General features: G+C 39.5%; 1 protein-coding gene across 1 annotated transcript in view; it reads right to left on the reverse strand.

Annotated features, from left to right (window-relative positions):
- The window catches only part of DCC (DCC netrin 1 receptor), a 1,045,544-nt gene that overhangs the window by 252,124 nt on the left and 773,443 nt on the right, over nucleotides 1-19,977 (reverse strand). Inside the window, exons 10-12 of the mRNA XM_038743415.1 lie at nucleotides 14,679-14,827; nucleotides 12,619-12,757; nucleotides 5,961-6,010 (exon numbers count right to left, since the gene is read on the reverse strand). Coding sequence (XP_038599343.1) covers nucleotides 5,961-6,010; nucleotides 12,619-12,757; nucleotides 14,679-14,827 — 338 coding nt within the window. The remainder of the gene's footprint in view (nucleotides 1-5,960; nucleotides 6,011-12,618; nucleotides 12,758-14,678; nucleotides 14,828-19,977) is intronic.

Raw genomic sequence — 19,977 nt, forward strand, 5'->3', positions numbered from 1 at the left:
GAGCTGAACTGGCAACTTCAAATGCAAACACTTAAGTTCCCTCTTAGAGATGGCCCAAGATAAAAAGATCCCAGTCAAGTTTTCATTTGCTAGCCCTTATTGATCAATTTTCACAACACAAATGCTTGCTTTTAATAAGAACATTACTATTATTAAATGCCATCAAGTCATTTAGGACTCATAGTGACTCCATGGATATACTTTCTCCAGAATGTCCTGTCCTCTGTCATAATTTGCAACCCAATGATTCTTCCATTTTCATTGTTATGGTCTCTATCCATCTACCTGCTGGTCTGTCTCTCTTGTTTTCCCTGGACTTTTCCTAGCATTTGCATCTTCTCCAGAGACCTCCTGATTATGTGTCCAAAATATGCTAATCTAAGTAGAGTTATTTGGCCTTCCAAAGACCACTTGGGTTTAATTTCCTCTAAAATCCATTTGTTTAATAAGAACATTAAATTGCCTAAAATTTTTATAAATCAGTTTACAGTAGTTTAGTTTTATGCTCATTGCTTCACTGATGTATAAAACTAAACAGAGCAACTACTTTTGACCACGCAGCACTTGGAGAGAGAGAAAGTGGAGAGTGAGATGGTTCACGGATTCTGCTAATTGCATAATTATGGAGATGGGTGGTTGTCAACAAATAAACGTAAAAGTCCAAACATAGCTTCAAATCTGCTGTAAAATTTCAAAATGTTTCCTGTCCCTCTAGACAAAAAATGGTAACAGCTTGTCCACCCATCCGACCACATTTATAGCACCCTACAAATTAAAACAAAGAAAAAAACACACACAAGAACAAAAAAAACCCCCATTTTTATCACAAAAATATTTTTGCAAGATTAGCTACAAAATAATTTAAAATTTAGGCTTTGCCATAATTTTGCATCTAAAGCAAACGTTTTCCTTTCAGAACAATTAAGTATATGAAAGAAAGGGCCACGTTAGTCTCTTGGCCTACCTGTCTGTGGAAAATATTCCTTGTTTCAATTCCCCTACAAGAGCTTTCAGATATCACAGGCCCTCTCGATACATCCCTGGTGCCAGATTAGAACTGCTGGGGACCAGGACTGCATATTTCTGGAGAATTCCACAGAGCAGGTCACGCGAGTCCCAGTAATCAATTCAAATTTACTTAAAACTTACTTTACACAGAACATTGTACTAAGTACTCAGGAAAGTACAACTCAGCAGAGCTGGTAGATGCAATTCTTGCTCAAAAGGAGTCTACAAGAGTGAAAGGTGGAGAGGTAGGATTTGCAAAATTATGTTGCTTATACTAACCAGAAGCGATACCGGATTTTGAGAACAATTTGGCTCAGAGCTGGCTAAGCAGTGCTATGCATTATTATGGCCCAATGTGGCTCATATTTGGATTTGTATTTTCCAGGTTAGTTCTGGAGACCACAGAGATATGGAGTCTGTGGAAGTTTCTCCTTTCCACTGGGGTTTATCCAGCCATTTCCCAAGGGAAATGGAGATCCCTCTGGTAATACTTTTCTTTCCTCTTCCACACACAATTTATCAACTGATGATATTTGTTTGGTATGGTATTTGTTAAGTGCTATGTGTCAAGCACTGTTCTAAGTGCTAGGGTAGATACAAGCTAATCAGGTTGGACATAATAATAATAATAATAATAATGTTGGTATTTGTTAAGCCCTTACCATGTGCCAAGCACTGTTCTAAGCACTGGGGTAGATACAAGGCAATTAGGTTATCCCACACGGGGCTCACAGTCTTCACCCCCATTTTACAGATGAGGGAACCGAGGCTCAGAGAAGTTAAGTGACTTGCCCAAGGTCACACAGCTCACGAGTAGCGAGGCCAGGATTAGAACCCACGACATCTGGCTCCCCAGCCTGTGCTCTTTCCACTGAGCCATGCTGCTTCTCTAAGGACATAGTCCCTGTCCCACATGGAACTCACAGTCTTAATCCATATATTACAGATAAGGTAACAGAGGCACAGAGAACTTAAGTGACTCACCCAACATCACACAGCAGACAAATGGCAGGATCAGGATTAGAACCCAGGTCCTTCTGACTCCCATACCCAAGCTGTAGCCACTAGGTCACACTGCCTGTACAAGTGCTTGGAGATTCATTTTACTAGACTAGCAAGTGGGAATGATACTCCTATATAACAAAATCTTCCAAAGGCTACATGAAAGTTAAATTGCATCTAAAATAATGATTTTCTTGCTAGGCTTTCGGTAATAAGCCAGAGGATAAGTTTTCCTAGGGCTGTTATTTAGAAATTCATTTCCGTCTCAAATCTGTATGGGGAAATAGCCAACATCAGCCAAGTCTAAACCATGCAGATAAAAAGAACATTTAGTCTCATCTCCAAGTCTGACCTAGGATTCCTGCTATTGCAATAGTCACCTCATTATCATCATCATCAATGGTATTTATTGAGCACTTATTGTGTGTAGATAGAGTCAGTAGACATGATCCTTGCACTTCAGAAGTTTACAGTCCAGTTAGGGAAGGCAGATTGTTGCTTCTCCTACATGTAACTTCTAAATATCATTAACTTCATATGTACAATATTAAACATATATTCCATTTGTAGTCTTTCTTTCTTGAATAAATTGGTGAATCATAATATTCAAAAGAGATCCTAAGTATTTCTTATTATACTATATTGTACTGAAGGATAGAGTATCACTGTTTAGTGGGGCCCTAGTCCCAGCTCTCTCGCTAGTCTCAACTAGTTACTACTTGAGAAGCTGTGTGGCACAGTGGATAGAGCATAGATTTGGAAGTCAGAAGGACATGGGTTTTAATCCCAGCTCCACCACATGTCTGCTGTGTGACCTTGGGCAAGTCACTTAACTTATCTGGGCCTCAGTTATCTCATCTATATGAATGGGGAGAGTGTGAGACCCATGTGGGACAGGGACTGTGTACAACCTTATTAACCCTCAAATCCTAGTGCTTAGAACTGTGCTTGGGACACAGTAAGCACCTAACAAGTACCACAATTATTATTAGTCTGCTGTGTGGCTGTAAGTGCCTCTCTATCACGTCTACTGTAATGTAATGAATCAATCAATGGCATTTTTTGAGCACTTAATATGTGCAGAGCACTGTACTGTGCTTGGAAGAGTACAATATAACAGAATTAGCAGACATTGTCTGCACATAGGTTTGCAGTACAGAGTCTCCCAAGCGCTTAGTATAGTTCTCTGTCCACAGTAAGTGCTTAGTAACTACCATCGTTAGATTGACTGTGCGTAGGTAAATTAACCTCTCTGGGCTTTAAAGTTTCTCTTCATCTGGTAAATGGAGAAAGTAATACCTGCATTGCCTTAATTATAGGAATACTATAAGGATAAAGTGAAATAACTGTTATGATGTGATTCATAGATTACCCATCTTATTTTGGCCATACATACGATATTGCTTTAGAATTACATTTCAGTGAATGAAATTTTAATCTTCAAGTTAACAGTATGTTAAATTGCACTTAGAATCTTTCCTGACTATTCCAGCAAAAGGCACAAGACTCAAAAAAGTGGTCCTTTTATTTGTTTTTATCCCCTCAAATCCTGTATCATGTCACTTGTGGTGAAAAAAATGCATGAGTACCTGTTGACTATTTCCTGGTTTCAGTAGATACAGAAAACAAAACATCAGAATTGATGCCATTCCTGCTATGAAAATTAGCTAGGGAATTGGCTTGTGATCTTGAAGGAACAATGCAAGGATAGTGGATTTGAGTCAAATTGGAATTTGGAATACAAGTAGACTAGCTATATCCCAATATAAATTCCCTGCTTCAAGAACAATGAGTAGATGGATGAGAAGAATAGACATGTAGGTGTTTCTCTTCATGACTGCGTGAGGTAGTTCTCATGGAAAGCTGAAGAAAATAAAAAGGAACCGAATGTATCCTGCCTGTTTCCCTAAGGTATCATCACTCTAAGCCTTGCTTTCAGTTCAACAAAATGTGGCTTGCGATAAGTTAGAATGGTAGGGCTGGAAAATGCCGGGTTGGTTGGAGAGAATCGGTGGAGCTAAAACATTTCTTAAATATTACTTCCTGATTAGTCCAGGATTCCTCCTTTTCATCAGCAGCTGTCCAAGCACGTTCCCAAGACATTGCAAGCTCCTTCACAGCAGAAACCATTTATCTTGCTTCTTTAATATACCCCCAAGTGCTCAGTACTGTGCCTATCTCAGTAGGTGCTCAATAAATATTACACTGATTGAATGTTGGCGGACCACTGACCTTCACCTCACCTCTCTATAAGCCTGTATAGACTCTGGACAAGGATAAATATAAAAGCCTGAGACAGGTTCTACCTCCAGATAATATAGTAATAATGGTACTTGTTAAGTGCTTACTATGTGCAAAGCACTTGTTTAAGCACTGCAAGTTAATCAGGTTGGACAAAGTTCCTGTCCCACATGGGGCTCACACTCTTATGTCCCCATTTTACAGATGCGGTATCTAAGACCTAGAGAAGTTAAGTGAATTGCTCAAGGTCACGTAGCAGACATGTGGAGGAACCAGGATTAGAACCCAGGTCCTTCAGACTCCCAAGCATGTGCTCTATCCACTAGGCTGTAGACTTTAAGCTTCTTGTGCACAGGGAATGCCCCTACCAACTCTATTGTACTGGAGTCTCCCAAGAGCTTACTACAGTGCTCAATAAGTGCTCAATAAATACCATTGATGAGGTGACTACTGCAATAGCAGGAATCCTAGGGCAGACTTGGAGATGAGACTAAATGTTCCTTTTATCTGCATGGTTTAGACTTAGCTGATGTTGGCTATTTCCCCATATAGATTTGAGACAGAAATGAATTTTGAAATAATAGCCCCAGGAAAACTTATCCTCTGGCTTATTACCAAAAGCCTAGCAAGAAAATCATTATTTTAGATGCAGTTTAACTTTCATGTAGCCTTTGAAAGATTTTGTTATATAGGAGTATCATTCACACTTGCTAGTCTAGTAAAATGAATACCCCACAGAATTCATTTTTTTTTTACTACAGATTTTTTTAAAGAAGTATTCATGCACTGTTGGAGGAAATCCCTTCATTACTTTATTACCAGTAGATTTGCTACACTATGAATAAAATACACCAGGATAAACTAAAGGGGGCAAAGCTGACCAATAACCCAACTTATTGAAAGACCTTGAAAGGAGCAATATTTGAAAAATTGAAGATGTCATTAATTAGTAGCCAAATATAATGAGATATGGGTAGGCAATTTTTATAACTTTAGAGGTACAAATATTCAAAATACCCGAACCTAAAGCAGAGAAGAATGTGATTCTACAACTTCCAATAGCCTTTACTCCAAAATGACCCCTATTATCCCTGATTTCATGACCTTGGGTTTCCCCTTTACTTCTTATTCGTTTTTACTTTTTTTTTATTATCATTGCCTTCTAAAGCCTCTTTCAGAGGAAAATGCCATTCTGGGAGTAAATTGGATATTTCACACCAAGAGGGAGGAAGTCACCCTTCTTTGGATAAGACCATTAAAGTCCTGTCAAAAATGACTTTCTCAAGGAATCATTCCTGCACCTGAATAAGCTAACTTTGGAGATTCAGATTGCTGCTTCTCCTCATGTCTTCTTTTAAATTCATTTGAGCTGCCATACCACCTTGCTGCTTTGCAAAGCAGCGCAGAATAGAAGCAGTGCTCAAAGACATAAATATAACAAAGTCCACACACAAAAAAGCTCTCTCAAGACAGAATTCATTAAGAAGGAACATGTTGAGCTTGTTCACCTTAAACAATATCACCAAAATTAAAATCCTAGGAGGTAAAGGATGGCGCAATTCACCCATTTCTAAAAGATTATAAGGCCAATCTCAGATCATTTCTCCATATTAAAGCCATTCTCTCCCCGCCACCCACAATCAGAGGGCATGGATGATGCTGAAGATGGACATGAAGTGGTAATGAAGTGGAACATATGCTGGACTTACCCTTGAATTTACCACTTCCAAGGAGACATTCTGTGGCATGGCACTTGGCACTAAAAAGAACAAAAGTTGGGAATGATTACTGCCAGAGTTTTGGAGCACAAAATCCAATCTTTCCCGTGAAAACTATGAATGCTTCTTTTCCACTTGGTTCATAATCTAATCAGATGTGCTGTAGTTAATCCAGGTGGCACTTCAAAGAGCCCCTGAAGAGATGAAAAGTAACTGCATCTGTTCATTTCTTCTCACTTCTGACAGACAGTAATCTGCCCAGAGAGGCTCCAGAACAGCCAGACAGAAGAGCTCCTGCCGTGATACCAAAGAGTTCCATTTAATTACCGCTTTGCTGCAATAACCTTCTAGTGAAACAAATGAGATCACATGGGATATCATTTGCTTCACTTGGCTTTTACGGTATCAAATGCTGTGCGTTTAAGGATTCGCGTGCTTTATGATGGAATATGTCACTGGAATGGTCACCCTTGTTGCTTAATCTTTTTAAATAAATTGTCTTCTCAAGAGGCAAAACCAGAAATACCTTTAAATTTGTACCATATATTTTTGCTGCACATAAATGAAATAGTGTTGCTTGAGAGGTAAAATGGTTTGCAATTCTTGATTACTGGGGAGCTGGTTATGTAGATGTTCTTCCTGTATTTGGCAGTGGCAGTCTATGCTGCTGTTCATTTTGCTGCTTGGCCTTTTTATGGGTAATTCTACTACTACTAGGAGAAGCAGCGTGGCTCAGGGGAAAGAGCACGGGCTTTGGAGACAGAGAGCATAGGTTCAAATCCCGGCTCCGCCACATGTCTGCTGTGTGACCTTGGGTAAGTCACTTAACTTCTCTGAGCCTCAGTTCCCTCATCTGTAAAATGGGGATTAAGACTGTGAGCCCCACATGGGACAACCTCATTACCTTGTTTCCCCTCCCGAGCGCTTAGAACAATGCTTTGCACATAGTAAGCACTTAACAAATGCCATCATTATTATTATTACTACTACTAATAATAATGGCATTTGTTATGCATTCATTATATGCTAAGCAAGTATCCCCCTTCTAGACTGTGAGCCCACTGTTGGGTAGGGACCATCTCTATATGTTGCCAGCTTGTACTTCCCAAGCGCTTAGTACAGTGCTCTGCACACAGTAAGTGCTCAATAAATACAATTGATTGATTGATCTGAGCTCTGTGTTAGATACAAGGTATTCAGGTTTGTCCCACATGGGGCTCACAGTCTTAATCCCCATTTTACAGATAAGGTAACAGGCACAGAGAAGGTGAGACTTGCCCAAAGTCACAGAGCCTACCTTAGCAGGGCTGGGATTAGAACCCATGACCTCTGCCTCCCAAGCCTGTGCTCTCACTAAGCTAAACTGCTTCTCTACCCTCCACTGGTAGCGTGGGAAAGGATACTCACTTGTGTTGGCAGCTTGAGGAAATATTTGGTCCAGGAGAAACCTCTAAACAGGGCTGAAATCATTGATTAAAATTGAGTTCTGTAAACAAACTGTCCCTACTATCCCTGTCCTCCACGAATATGGAAAAATCACGTTAACTGCAGAGAATACGGGTCTGATATTACCAATGAGAAGTATGTTAATTATCTTTATTAACTGGCTCAGCCCACTACTTTTCTATCTGTTCTAGCACCCAACTTACATTCACTGAAATAGTACTAGCCAGTGAACATAAAAGGGAGTAAAAGAGACTTGTAAATGGTAAATTAATTGATACCCAGAAAATGTCAAAAGACAGCAAAAAAAACTTCAAATTATTTTGCATTTTACTTGCTGCTCCATCATTAATTGATTTCTAAATAATGTAGGATTTATTTATCCAATTGGAAGTTAGTTCTTTGGGAATTCTGCAGCCAGCTGAAAAAGGTAGGGTAGTAAATTTCATTTCTAATAGTCTAGTACATTCTTCCAGCGATGGCAACGATGAACAGGAAGAAGTATAAAGGTTCATTTCTGACTAGTTTTTTAAGTCCTGTCCTAAATGGCAGACACCATTCTCATTACCACATTTCCTTTCATTCCCATAGTCTATAAATCACCTTCTGTGATTTATTGGCTTCTTACTGACTCTTAAAAGGCACAACTCATTTTCCTTTTATGATATTTTTGCAAATGGATATTTCGACATGGCTACAAGTTATCTCTTTCCCATGCTTACCCCTTCCCAAAGCAAGGAAAAATAATCAACTTTCTTCTCTAGGTTCTCCCAAGCACACAGCCATTCCCTCATCATTTGCCTTCCTATGGCCAGAATACATTGAGAGGCTAACTACAATTCTCAACCCAGATCTCCTGGGCCCAAATCTAATACCAGGTATATGAACACAGCCTATATATTTGGCCAGATAATCTCTATTTTTCCAACTTAAAAGAGCGTCTCTGTCCCTTTGGACTGAGATCCTCCACAGTAGCACCATCACATAAGGGAAGAATGGTAGAAACTAGCCCATCTCCTCACAAATCTATTTGAATTAGTAAAGATTCAGTCATCCTGAATAGCCCTCCAGAGGATTCAAATTCCAATTTATTCTAATCACTTTAAGAAACTTTTTAACTTTGTATAAAATATATTATATATATAAAATATATTTTAAAATGTCTTTGTTTTTTCCACATTTTGTAGTAGTCAATAATTACAGTGGAAGCTTATTAATACAAACTGTTTTTTTTCCTAAGCACTGTGAATCTTTTCATTTGGATTAAAGAAGAGCTGAAAATTAACATTTAAATAAAAACGAAGTTTTGCCAACATTAAATTTCAGTCATTAGCTTAGTCCCTTTGAGGTCTTATGGCATCTAAAGTATAAAATAAGATCTCTAGGCTTTTTTAAAGTATAGACCTCGTTGGGTTGGGATACTAATAATGATGGCATTTGTTAAGCACTTACTATGTGCAAAGCACTGTTCTAAGCACTGGGAAGGATACAAGGTGATCAGGTTGTCCCACGTGGGACTCACAGTCTTAATCCCCATTTTACAGATGAGGTAGCTGAGGCAAAGAGAAATTAAGTGACTTGCCCAAAGCCACAAAGCTGACAAGCGGCAGATCCGGAATTTGAACCCATGACCTCTGACTCCCAAGTCCGGGCTCTTTCCACTGAGCCACAGATTCTTGACATTGATAAACAAGTTTCCTATTGCTAGTTAAATGTTATTTTTGTGTTTGAAATTGTTTTTTTCACTTAAAACAGCTATTCTCTATTTTTGTGGTATTGATGAAGACAAAGAAAAAAGGCTGGTAAAGTAGAAAAAATTACTAATTATTGACTATAATTTTATTCTAGGAGTTCAAATTTATTCAACTTCATCTACCCTAAGAAACTTTAAAAAAAAAGACTCAATGACATGCAAAAAAAGCAAGATTCCCACCCACTACAACTACCAATTTCATCATCTACTGCCCTTTCATGTTTTCAAAATCTTTAAAGTATTGGAAAATGTTTCTGTTTGACCTTGAGTAAGTTACTTAACTTCTCTGAGACTCATCTGTAAAATAAGGATTGGGTGAGACCCATGTGGCACATGAACTGTGTCCAACCTGATTAGTATGTATTAAGCGCTTATAGTGCCTGGGACATAATAAGTACTTAATAACAAACAAATAAAAAGATATCAATGTATTTTAAAATAATTATTTCTATGTACATTCTTTCTATGAAACTGTTCATAATATAAATCATTTGGGGAAGACCAAATTCATGATGTGAATGAATTCATGATGAAGACCATTATATTCATTATATTGAATATATCCATTATATTCATGATGTGTAGCACTATATACTATACCTTTGGGAAAATTCAACCTTAGGTACACAACTTTGATTTGTTTCAATATTTCCTGGCCCCCTTGGGAGCTGTAATTAAAAAGTTCTATTTTCTTTCTGTGCTTCCACATTTTGTGGCCACTGCTATAAGTTCTAATACATGCTCTTGCAAAGATTTCCAATATTGTTAGCCTCTCTACTGCTATTTCTAAATGTTCCCCTTGAAGTTCATGCCACTCTAATGCATGAAATATGCACCTGGTTGATAATGGCAATGCTGACTGCTAATAACTCTTCCCTCTCTCTCTAAATCGGATTTTTGAACTTAACTCTGCACTGACTTTGTTGTTTACATTAAGAGGTTGTAGAGAAGAAGGTCCTTATGTATAAAAAAATCAAAAAATCACTACTAAGTTGGATCATTGTAAGTAGGGGATGCATCTACCAACTCTGTTGCACTGTATTTTCCCAAGTACTCTGCACACAGTAAACACTCAAAAAATGCCTTTGATCGATTGGAGCTATGAACTCTAGGAAGGTGAATTCCTTTTAATCAAATTACTGGATGAAGCAAGAAAAAAATAGTTATTTGGTAAAATGAAAATACATACAGTTTTGCATTCTGGAGCGTGTATTTAAAAGTTTAGTAGGATTCACTTGACACCTCTCTTTGCGCATGACATTTTTAAAAATGAAAATTATTTGACAGACCAGGGCACACTAAGAACAGAAACAGAAAATGGGGATTAAGACTGTGAGCACCCCGTGGGACAACCGGATTACCTTGTAACCTCCCCAGCACTTAGAACAGTGCTTTGCACATAGCAAGTGCTTAATAAATGCCATTATTATTATTATTAAACATGTCTGACCTCAACATTCATAGACAGTCTATCCTGAGCTAAAAACATGAAATTTATAAGAACTCTAATCTTAATTTGAGGAAAATTCCAGTCACCTTTGAGAACCTAATGAGAGATCCTACATACAACAGGAAGAGACAAATCATTAAATCCCTGCCTTTCAGATGTACAAGGTGAGAACTTGATGGGAAGGAGTTTGACTGCTTCTCTACTTTAGTTTTGTGTATAGGGTCATGAAAACCTGACTCTCTGATGACAACCTTGCTGTGCCAACAAGGTTGAAACACTTCCAAGGGATAATTTTTAGGCTACTAAAGAATCATCTCTCTTGCTCGCTTATGACATTTAAAAGCACAGTCCCACAGCATTTTGGTTCTTAGTGTGAATTAAATCTACATAAATTATGTAAAATACTAATTTTCACTTGTTTTCTTTTGTTTTAATAATTACAAGTGTGAAGTAATTAATTATGCTACAATCCACTCTGCACTGCATGTGATAAGAGAAGGAGATGAATGGGCATGAGAATTACTAACTTGAGACAATATTGAAGAAGTGTAAGATATAAAGTAATAAAAATTGGGGCTTCAAATGAGCTACAGCATTAGTTAAGAAAAATATTCACAGTTGAAGTTGAGGAATATGGGACAATTATATGTTTCAATAACTTGCTCTATCCATGATAATACCTTTTGTTTTTGACTATTGGTATCTTCCCCTTACTCAGAAAACTGAGAAAGGGAGCTTTAAAGGAGCAGGACTAACTGTAAGCTTCTTGTGAGCAGGAAGCATGTCTATCAACTCTGAACATTGTACCCTCCCAAGTGTTTAGTACAGTGCTCAGCACACAACACACACTCAATAAATACAGTTGACTAAATCAATAAAAACCACTGATATGTTGAGTTATCAAGCAGTCTCAGGAAGAGGTACACTCTAATGCAGCAAGTAAATGAGATATCCTGGCACTGCTACTTTTGCCCGCAGCTCTAACTCACACTGTGGCCCTGGAAAGGGGCTCCTTGAAGAATGGAATCTGGAAAATTTATCTTGTTTTCCATACCAGGAAGGCCCTGGAAAGGGGTAAGGAAGAGATTAACTTTGGTCTTTTAACCAATCACTTCCCCCTTTCTAAAGTCTGGGAAAGGGAAGCACTCTTAAAATTGTTCTTCTTAGGAGGAATGCCAATGATAGTCGAGATTGAAATTTGGAAAGACAAAACAACAATGAATATCTTTATATGCAGAACTGTCCCACTTTTTACATCATTTTTGCCACCCAAGGACAGGGGAAAGGCAGCTAAATGGGATCATAGGAATTAAGTCTAGCAACAAGGGGGATGGAGGAAGAAGAAGAAAGATAAAGAAAGAAAAAGAATAAAAAGGAGGCAGGAAGGAGGGAATAAGGAAAAGGGAAGAGGCCACTTGAGACTGCATTAGCACTCAATTCAATCATATTTGCTGAGTGCTTACTATGTGCAAAGCACTGTACTAGATGCTTATACATTTTAAGTTGGCTTCTACCTTCTTTCCCCTCACCAGTAATTTGCTTGTCTATGCAAGCCCAGATCTAGGCTTTCTCTAGATCATTCTCTTCCTATTGCAGAGTCCACAAGATGCCATGATCCACCACTTTAACTTATTCATACTCTACTCCTCTTCCTAACCTGATGTTCACTGCCTTGCTCATAAAAATAGTCTTTGATTTCCTTCTCAAAGATTGGGTGAGGGGTGGTGCAGGGGAGAAAATCATGCAGTGGAGACAAATGTGCAAATGAATACAGTATAATGCTGAATTCAACATCTGAACTTTGACTTCCACCTGATACTAATAAACCCTGTCTTGGGTGGGACTTCTAAAAAACCTATAGTCTTAAAAACTATGACAGTTGGGCAGCTCAAACTTGCATTGTGTTTGGACTACAAAGCTCGGAATCACTTCATAATCATAAAAGAAAAGAAATGACTCTCAAAAATACTTTCTCCATTTTGGCGTGACTAGTTTCAACTCACCATCAGAGAGAGTAATGACCGTCAGTTCATCACTGGACACGCCAGGTCCGTAGCGGTTGTAAGCTAGGAATCGAAGGGAATACTCAGTGAATTTCTTCAGGCCTTCCAGCTTGTAAGATAGTCCATCAACCTCTATATTCTGGGCACATAAAAAGCAGAAATGTTATTAAGTGGGAACATTAAAGTAGATAGGAGAGTCATTCTGAGGAATAAATGGATTAGGCATTAGCCTTCTGCTCACAAAACTACAGTTTAAATCCTTATTTGAGTGTTGTAAAAGTTAACTTGTAACACAGACTGGCTAACACCTCTTTCTCCACAGATGATGCTAATACATCACTGTTTCATTTTTACAGCCATAATGTTCCAATTTCACCCATAATGTTCCACACACCACATTTGGAGGATTCTTCTGGCTAGAATTAACCAAGAACCTAAAAGTAGTGACTCAAAAGCCAGTGTGAAAAGAATGGCAGACTGTATATTACAAAGTCCTTTACAATAACAATTATCCCCTAAAACCTAATACGTAGTGGGTGCACAAATGAGGATATTGACTTTTAAAATCTCCTATTAAATCTGGGACAACATACCTCAACTGCATTGCTTAGAAAACTAAGTACGTATCAGAGAGTCATTTAAGTGACATCATTCTGGGTAGTGAATAACTGGAGAAATTTCCTAACCTGAATTGACTCCAAGATACTTAAGAAACTGAACAAAGAGAGGGAGAAAAATAAGAGATAAGAAGTGTGGGAGACTAAGATTGCTTGGGGTTGAAAGGTTGAGAATAGGGAACGTAAAGGCATAGGTTATTGATGTGAAATGTAAATCTGTGTGGGAGGGGGAGCTTCCATGCTTCTTCCTATCCTCCTTTGCCTCTGCCAGTTTTAGGTGCTTTACTGTTTCTGTATTAGAGACCTTTGGCCAGTATTACATTCCATCTGGTCCTGGAAAATGATAGTGATGGTATTTGTTAAGTGCTTACTATGTGCAAAGCACTGTTCTAAGAGCTGGGGGAGATACAAGGTGATTAGGTTGTCCCATGTGGGGCTCACAGTCTTAAAACTCCATTTTGTAGATGAGGTAACAGGCACAGAAATGTTAAGTGACTTGCCCAAAGTCACACAGCAGACAAGCGGCGGATTCGGGATTAGAACCCACGACATCTGATTCCCAAGCCCGTACACTTTCCATGGAGCTACACTGCTTCTCTGCTGAATATGCTGCTGAATATAGGGGCTTCCATATTAAATTACCTGAAATTCAGTGGGTTCTTGGAGTTACTGGCTAAAAAAGCTTAGTGCAGAAAAATATATGGGCGAATTTACAGGAGTTGGTGTAGAGCCTGGTGGGTTGGCACTGAAAGACCCCCTACTCTTCTAAACATTCAAGACAATCTTATGGGTCTTCCTGGATCATTTTATGGTCCCCTGCCCCTACTCCCCTCCCCCACTGCAGCCCCCCACAGTCCCCACTACTAAAACAGCCCATGACTCTCTAGAGGGGCCATTCAATCTATGCTTACCATTACAGTAATGAAGCATGTTAAGTATAGACTTAAGTAACAGATGATGCACATTTTAAAAATTAAAAAAAGACATGAAATTTTAAACTACCCAACATTCGATTTATTTCAAAGCAACATTCAAATGGAGGACGTATTGTTAGAATAACTCAATTCACTGCATCCTCCAGTCTATATTAACACTTAAGGGGGCCTCATGTATTTGCCAAGAACATTGGTATGCCCTAAATGGACTTCATTCCACTGGCCATCTGATTTTCTGCTCAGAGTAAATGTTCTTGTCTGAGAAGCATTTTACCTTGAATCAATTAACCATATTCGTTTATTCATTCAATCAATTGTATTTGAGTGCTTGCAGTGTGCAGAGCACTGTATTAAGCGCTTGGGAAATTGTAATACAAACGGACATATTACTGGCCCTCAATGAGCTTAATATAATTCCACCACCTTTAGGAACCTGCGTTCCACAGTTTAATGACTATTCCAATGGAAATGTGTTCCCGTTTATAGCAATAAAATGCAATTTACTTACCTGTTCTTTTCCAGTGGAAATCTCAGTGCAGAACAATCTGTAACCTTGCACTGGACCATTTGCATAGGCAGGTGATTCCCATGAAATTAGAATTGAGGTAGGTGAGGTAGATATAGCTTGCAGGTTTTCTACTGGTCCTGGAACTTGCACTGCATGGGGAAAAAAATGATAAGATCTCTTTGGAGGTGTTTCATTGTTTTAATCTAAATATTAATCCTCAATAAGTTTTGGTATGTAACAGTGTTCTCAAGTAAAAATAATATGTATATATTCATTCATTCAATCATATTTATTGAGTGCTTACTATGTGCAGAGCACTGGAAAGTACAAATCGGCAACATATAGAGATAGTCCCTACCCAACAACCGGTTCACAGTCTAGAAGGGGGAGACAGACAACAAAACATGTAGACAGGTGTTAAAATCATCAGAACAAATAGAATTATAGCTTAATGCACATCATTAACAAAATAAATATATGTGGTTAACAGTAGCCTGTCTTTATAAGGTAAACCTGTTGAGGTCAGGGATCATATGTCATGATGACGTTTCAGCATTTATACTTCCTGAACTGCTCCATGCTGAAGAAACCCCAAACTTTTGAAGGGAATCAAATAGAACCCCTCTCTCAGCAGTGCCTGAAATCCTGTCTGGAAGCTCCCTTAGCCTATAGTGGAATGCTAAGAGTTTCAAAGCCAAAATAGTGCTCTGAATAATAATGATGGCATCTGTTAAACACTTACTATGTGCAAAGCACTGTTCTAAGCACTGGGGAGGAAACAAGGTGATCAGGTTGTCCCACGTGGCTCTCACAGTCTTACTCTCCGTTTTACAGATGAGGGAACTGAGGTACAGAGAAGTTAAGTGACTTGCCCAAAGTCCCACAGCTGACAATTGGTGGAGCTTGGATTTGAACTCATGACATTTGACTCCCAAACCCATGCTCTTTCCATTGAGCCACACTACTTTAAAACATTATCCATCTTCTAACAATAAAGGTCCTTCTAAAGTCAAAACAATAAGCCAAAGAATAAATAATTTGCTGTTATGTTAATCATTATATTGCTGGCAATGTTGTTTATTCAACTCAGGGCCAGACATCAGAATAGCTATAGTTCTCAGTATTTGCTTGATTTTCTCAAAGGAAAGGATTTCCTGGAGAGCTCCTATAAGGAGTATCAAGAAACTAAATTGCTGATCAGAGCCAACTTAATTTACAGGCAAGAAAACAACTACAGTAAATCAATGATTAACTTCCTGCCAATTAAATTGTAAATAAAAATAAGTGCCTTAAATACACTACCCTCATCAACAGCCATTTAAACCCCATTGTTTTCAATGCTACAGAGGATCTTAACTGCAACATGATCTAAGGCTCAGATTGTTTTTAATGGATTACTCTCAGTCCTGTCACAGATCGGAGAGCTCAAAAAGCTGGTGACTGCTTTTCAGCTCTCTGTCAATATGCTCTGCATCCTGTTCCGCAGCTTGTTGCCTTTTGCCTGCTAAAGGTTTCTGGAAGATTTTCTGGCCCAAGTGTGTTTCACCAGTATACGAGCTAGAAAAGTCATTACAACAAAGCTGTAGCTCAATTATTCAAATATGGTGACTCCATTGTGGGTTTTACCCTGGAAGATCAGAAGTTCTTTGTGGTTTCTTATTAATGATTGCGGCATTTGTTAAGCACTGTATTGAGCTCTGGGGTAGATAAAATCATATTTATTGAACACTTATTGCATGCATAGCACTGTACAAACACTGGGCTTGGGAGAGTACAATATATAATATATACAAGCTAATCAGTTTGTACACAGTTCCTATCCCACAGCCTAAGAATAAAAAGTTACTGCTTCACTTATGGCCACAATAGTACAATTCGCTCAAGTTTGTTCTCAGGACTGTTTCTAGACCGTAATAATGATAACAATAACAATAGTATTTGTTAAGTACTTACAATGTGCCAGACACTGTACACTGGGGTGGATTCAAGCAAATCAGGTTGGACACAGTGCCTGTCCCACATGGGGCTCACAGTCTCAATCCCATTTTACAGATGAGGTAACCCAGAGAAGTGAAATCACTTGCCCAAGGTCATACAGCAGCCATGACCTTCTAATTCCCAGGCCCGTACTCTATCCACTACGCCCTGTTGCTTCTCATAAGTTTGAACTTCTATCGTTTGAACCAGTCTGACTTTAAAGAAAGTTAAATTTGCTTATGCAGTCAGTTCTCATAAAACAGGGGTCACACATTTTGGGATGGGATACTGACTGTTAGGAAATTATGGCACGGTCTTCTGGCAAGGGGATGGAGCTCTATGTGATAGAGGAAACAGTTGTGTGCAAGACTGGTCACACAGCAAGTGCAGTGTGAGATACATTTTCCTTAATCAGTGGTATTTATTTAGTGTTTACTTTGTGCAGAGCACTGTACTATGCGCTTCGGAGAGTTCTCTGACCGTAATGAGAAAACAGTTTAGAAGGGGCAACAGACATTAACATAAATAAGCTACTGACATCATCATCATCAATTGTATTTATTGAGCGCTTACTATGTGCAGAGCACTGTACTAAGCGCTTGGGAAGTACAAATTGGCAACATATAGAGACAGTCCCTACCCAACAGTGGGCTCACAGTCTAAAAGGGGGAGACAGAGAACAAAACCAAACATACTAACAAAATAAAATAGAATAGATATGGACAAGTAAAATAAATAAATAGAGTAATAAATATGTACAAACATATATACATATATAAAGGTGCTGTGGGGAAGGGAAGGAGGTAAGATGGGGGGATGGAGAGGGGGACGAGGGGGAGAGGAAGGAAGGGGCTCAGTCTGGGAAGGCCTCCTGGAGGAGGTGAGCTCTCAGCAGACATGTACATAAAGGCTCTGGGGCTGAGGTTGGGAGAAATATTATGTGTTCACAGAACACAGATCCCAGTACATAGAGGATGCAGAAGGGAGAGAGAGTTGGGGAAAGAGGGTAAGGGAAAGAGGGTAAGGAAAAGAGGGCTTAATCCAGGGAAGGTCTTTTGGAGGAGATTCATTCATTCATTCAATCATATTTATTGAGTGCTTACTGTGTGCAGAGCACTGTACTAAGTGCTTGGGAAGTACAAGTTGGCAACATATAGAGACGGTCCCTACCCAACAGTGGGCTCACAGTCTAGAAGAGGGAGATGTGATCTGATCTCTCTGTTGTTATTATTATGGCATTTGTTAAGTGCTTACTATGTGCCAAGCACTGTTCTAAGCGCTGGGGTAGACACAAGCTAATCAGGTTGTCCCACGTGGGGCTTACAGTCTTAATCCCCATTTTACAGATGAGGTAACTGAGGCCCAGAGAAGTTAAGTGGCTTGCCCAAGGTCATACAGCAGACAGGTGGCAGAGCCAGGATTAGAACCCATGTCCTCTGACTCCCAAGCCTGTGCTCTTTCCACTAAGCCTTGCTGCTACTGTAAGCTCGTTGTGGGTAGGGAGCATGCCTGCCAACTCTGTTGTATTGTACTCTCCCAGGTGTTTAGTACACTGCAAATAGTAAGTGCTCAATAAATACTATTGATTGATTAATAAGGCTTTGAAGGTGGGGAGAGCTGTAGCTCATGGTGGGCAGCAAACATGTCTACCATCTCTGTATTTTTTATGGTACTCGTTAAACACTTACTATTGCCAGACAGTGTTCTGAGCACTGGGGTAGAAGGTAATCATGTTGGACAGAGTCCACCTCCCACATCGGGCTTACAGTCTTAATCCCCATTTTACATATGAGGTAACTGAGGCACAAAGAAGTGAAGTGACTTGCCCAAGGTCAAACAGCAGACACTATACTGCATTGTACTCTCCCAAGTACTTAGCACAATACTCTGTATATAATAAATGCTAAAGAAATACAATTGATTGATTCATACACTGTCTGGTGTATATGGAGGGGGAGTGAGTTCCAGAACAGAAGGTGGATGTGGAAACAGGGTCAGAGGAGATATAGATAGGATCAGGGCAAAGCAGTGTGGTCTAATGGACAGAGCATGAACTTGAGAGTCAGAAGGCTGTGGGTTCTAATTCTGGCTCCACCATGTGTCGGCTGTGTGACCTTGGGTAAGTCACTTCACTTCTGGGGAAGCAGCGTGGCTCCGTGGAAAGAGCACGGGCTTTGGAATCAGAGGTCATGGGTTCAAATCCCGGCTCTGCCACTTGTTAGCTGTGTGACTTTGGGCAAGTCACTTAACTTCTCTGGGCCTCAGTTCCCTCACCTGTAAAATGGGGATTAAGATTGTGAGCCCCACATGGGATAACCTGATTACCTTGTATTTACCCCAGCGCTTAGAACAGTGCTTGGCACATAGTAAGCACTTAACAAATACCAACATTTATTTTATTCTCTGTGCCTCAGTTCCCTCATCAGTAAAATGGGGATTAAGAATGTGAGCCCCATGTGGAACAGAGACTGTGTCCAATTTGACTTGTTTGTAACCACCCCAGGGCTTAGCACATAGTAAGCACTAAAATACACAATTATTATTTTTATTATTACTAGTAAGCTGGCAATAGAGAAATGAAGCATGCTGGTTGCACTGTAGAAGATCAGTGAGGTAAGGTAGGAGGGGGCAAGCTGATTGACTGCTTTAAAGCTGTACACAGTAAGCGCTCAATAAATATGACTGATTGATTGATTCACCCCACACCCTACGCTCCTCTGTCGCAAATCTCCTCACTGTACCTCGTTCTCGCCTGTCCCGCCATTGACTCCCGGCCCACGTCCTCCCCCAGGCCTGGAATGCCCTCCCTCTGCCCATCCGCCAAGCTAGCTCTCTTCCTCTCTTCAAGGCCCTACTGAGAGCTCACCTCCTCCAGGAGGCCTTCCCAGACTGAGCCCCTTCCCTCCTCTCCCCCTCGTCCCCCTCTCCATCCCCCGCATCTTACCTCCTTCCCTTCCCCACAGCACCTGTATATATGTATATATGTTTGTACATATTTATTACTCTATTTATTTATTTATTTTACTTGTACATATCTATTCTATTTATTTTATTTTGTTAGTATGTTTGGTTTTGTTCTCTGTCTCCCCCTTTTAGACTGTGAGTCCACTGTTGGGCAGGGACTGTCTCTATATGTTGCCAATTTGTACTTCCCAAGTGCTTAGTATAGTGCTCTGCACACAATAAGCGCTCAATAAATACGATTGATGATGATGACAGTGCAACATTTTTTTTTTACCAGAACATTGTTAATAGGTCATATTTCTCATAGAAACCAAATAGCTTGAGAATTTTCTTTTCTAGAGTTTCTAAAACTGAGACA

The sequence above is a fragment of the Tachyglossus aculeatus genome, chromosome 3 (assembly GCF_015852505.1).
Source record: "Tachyglossus aculeatus isolate mTacAcu1 chromosome 3, mTacAcu1.pri, whole genome shotgun sequence".
NCBI classification, from domain to species: domain Eukaryota; kingdom Metazoa; phylum Chordata; class Mammalia; order Monotremata; family Tachyglossidae; genus Tachyglossus; species Tachyglossus aculeatus.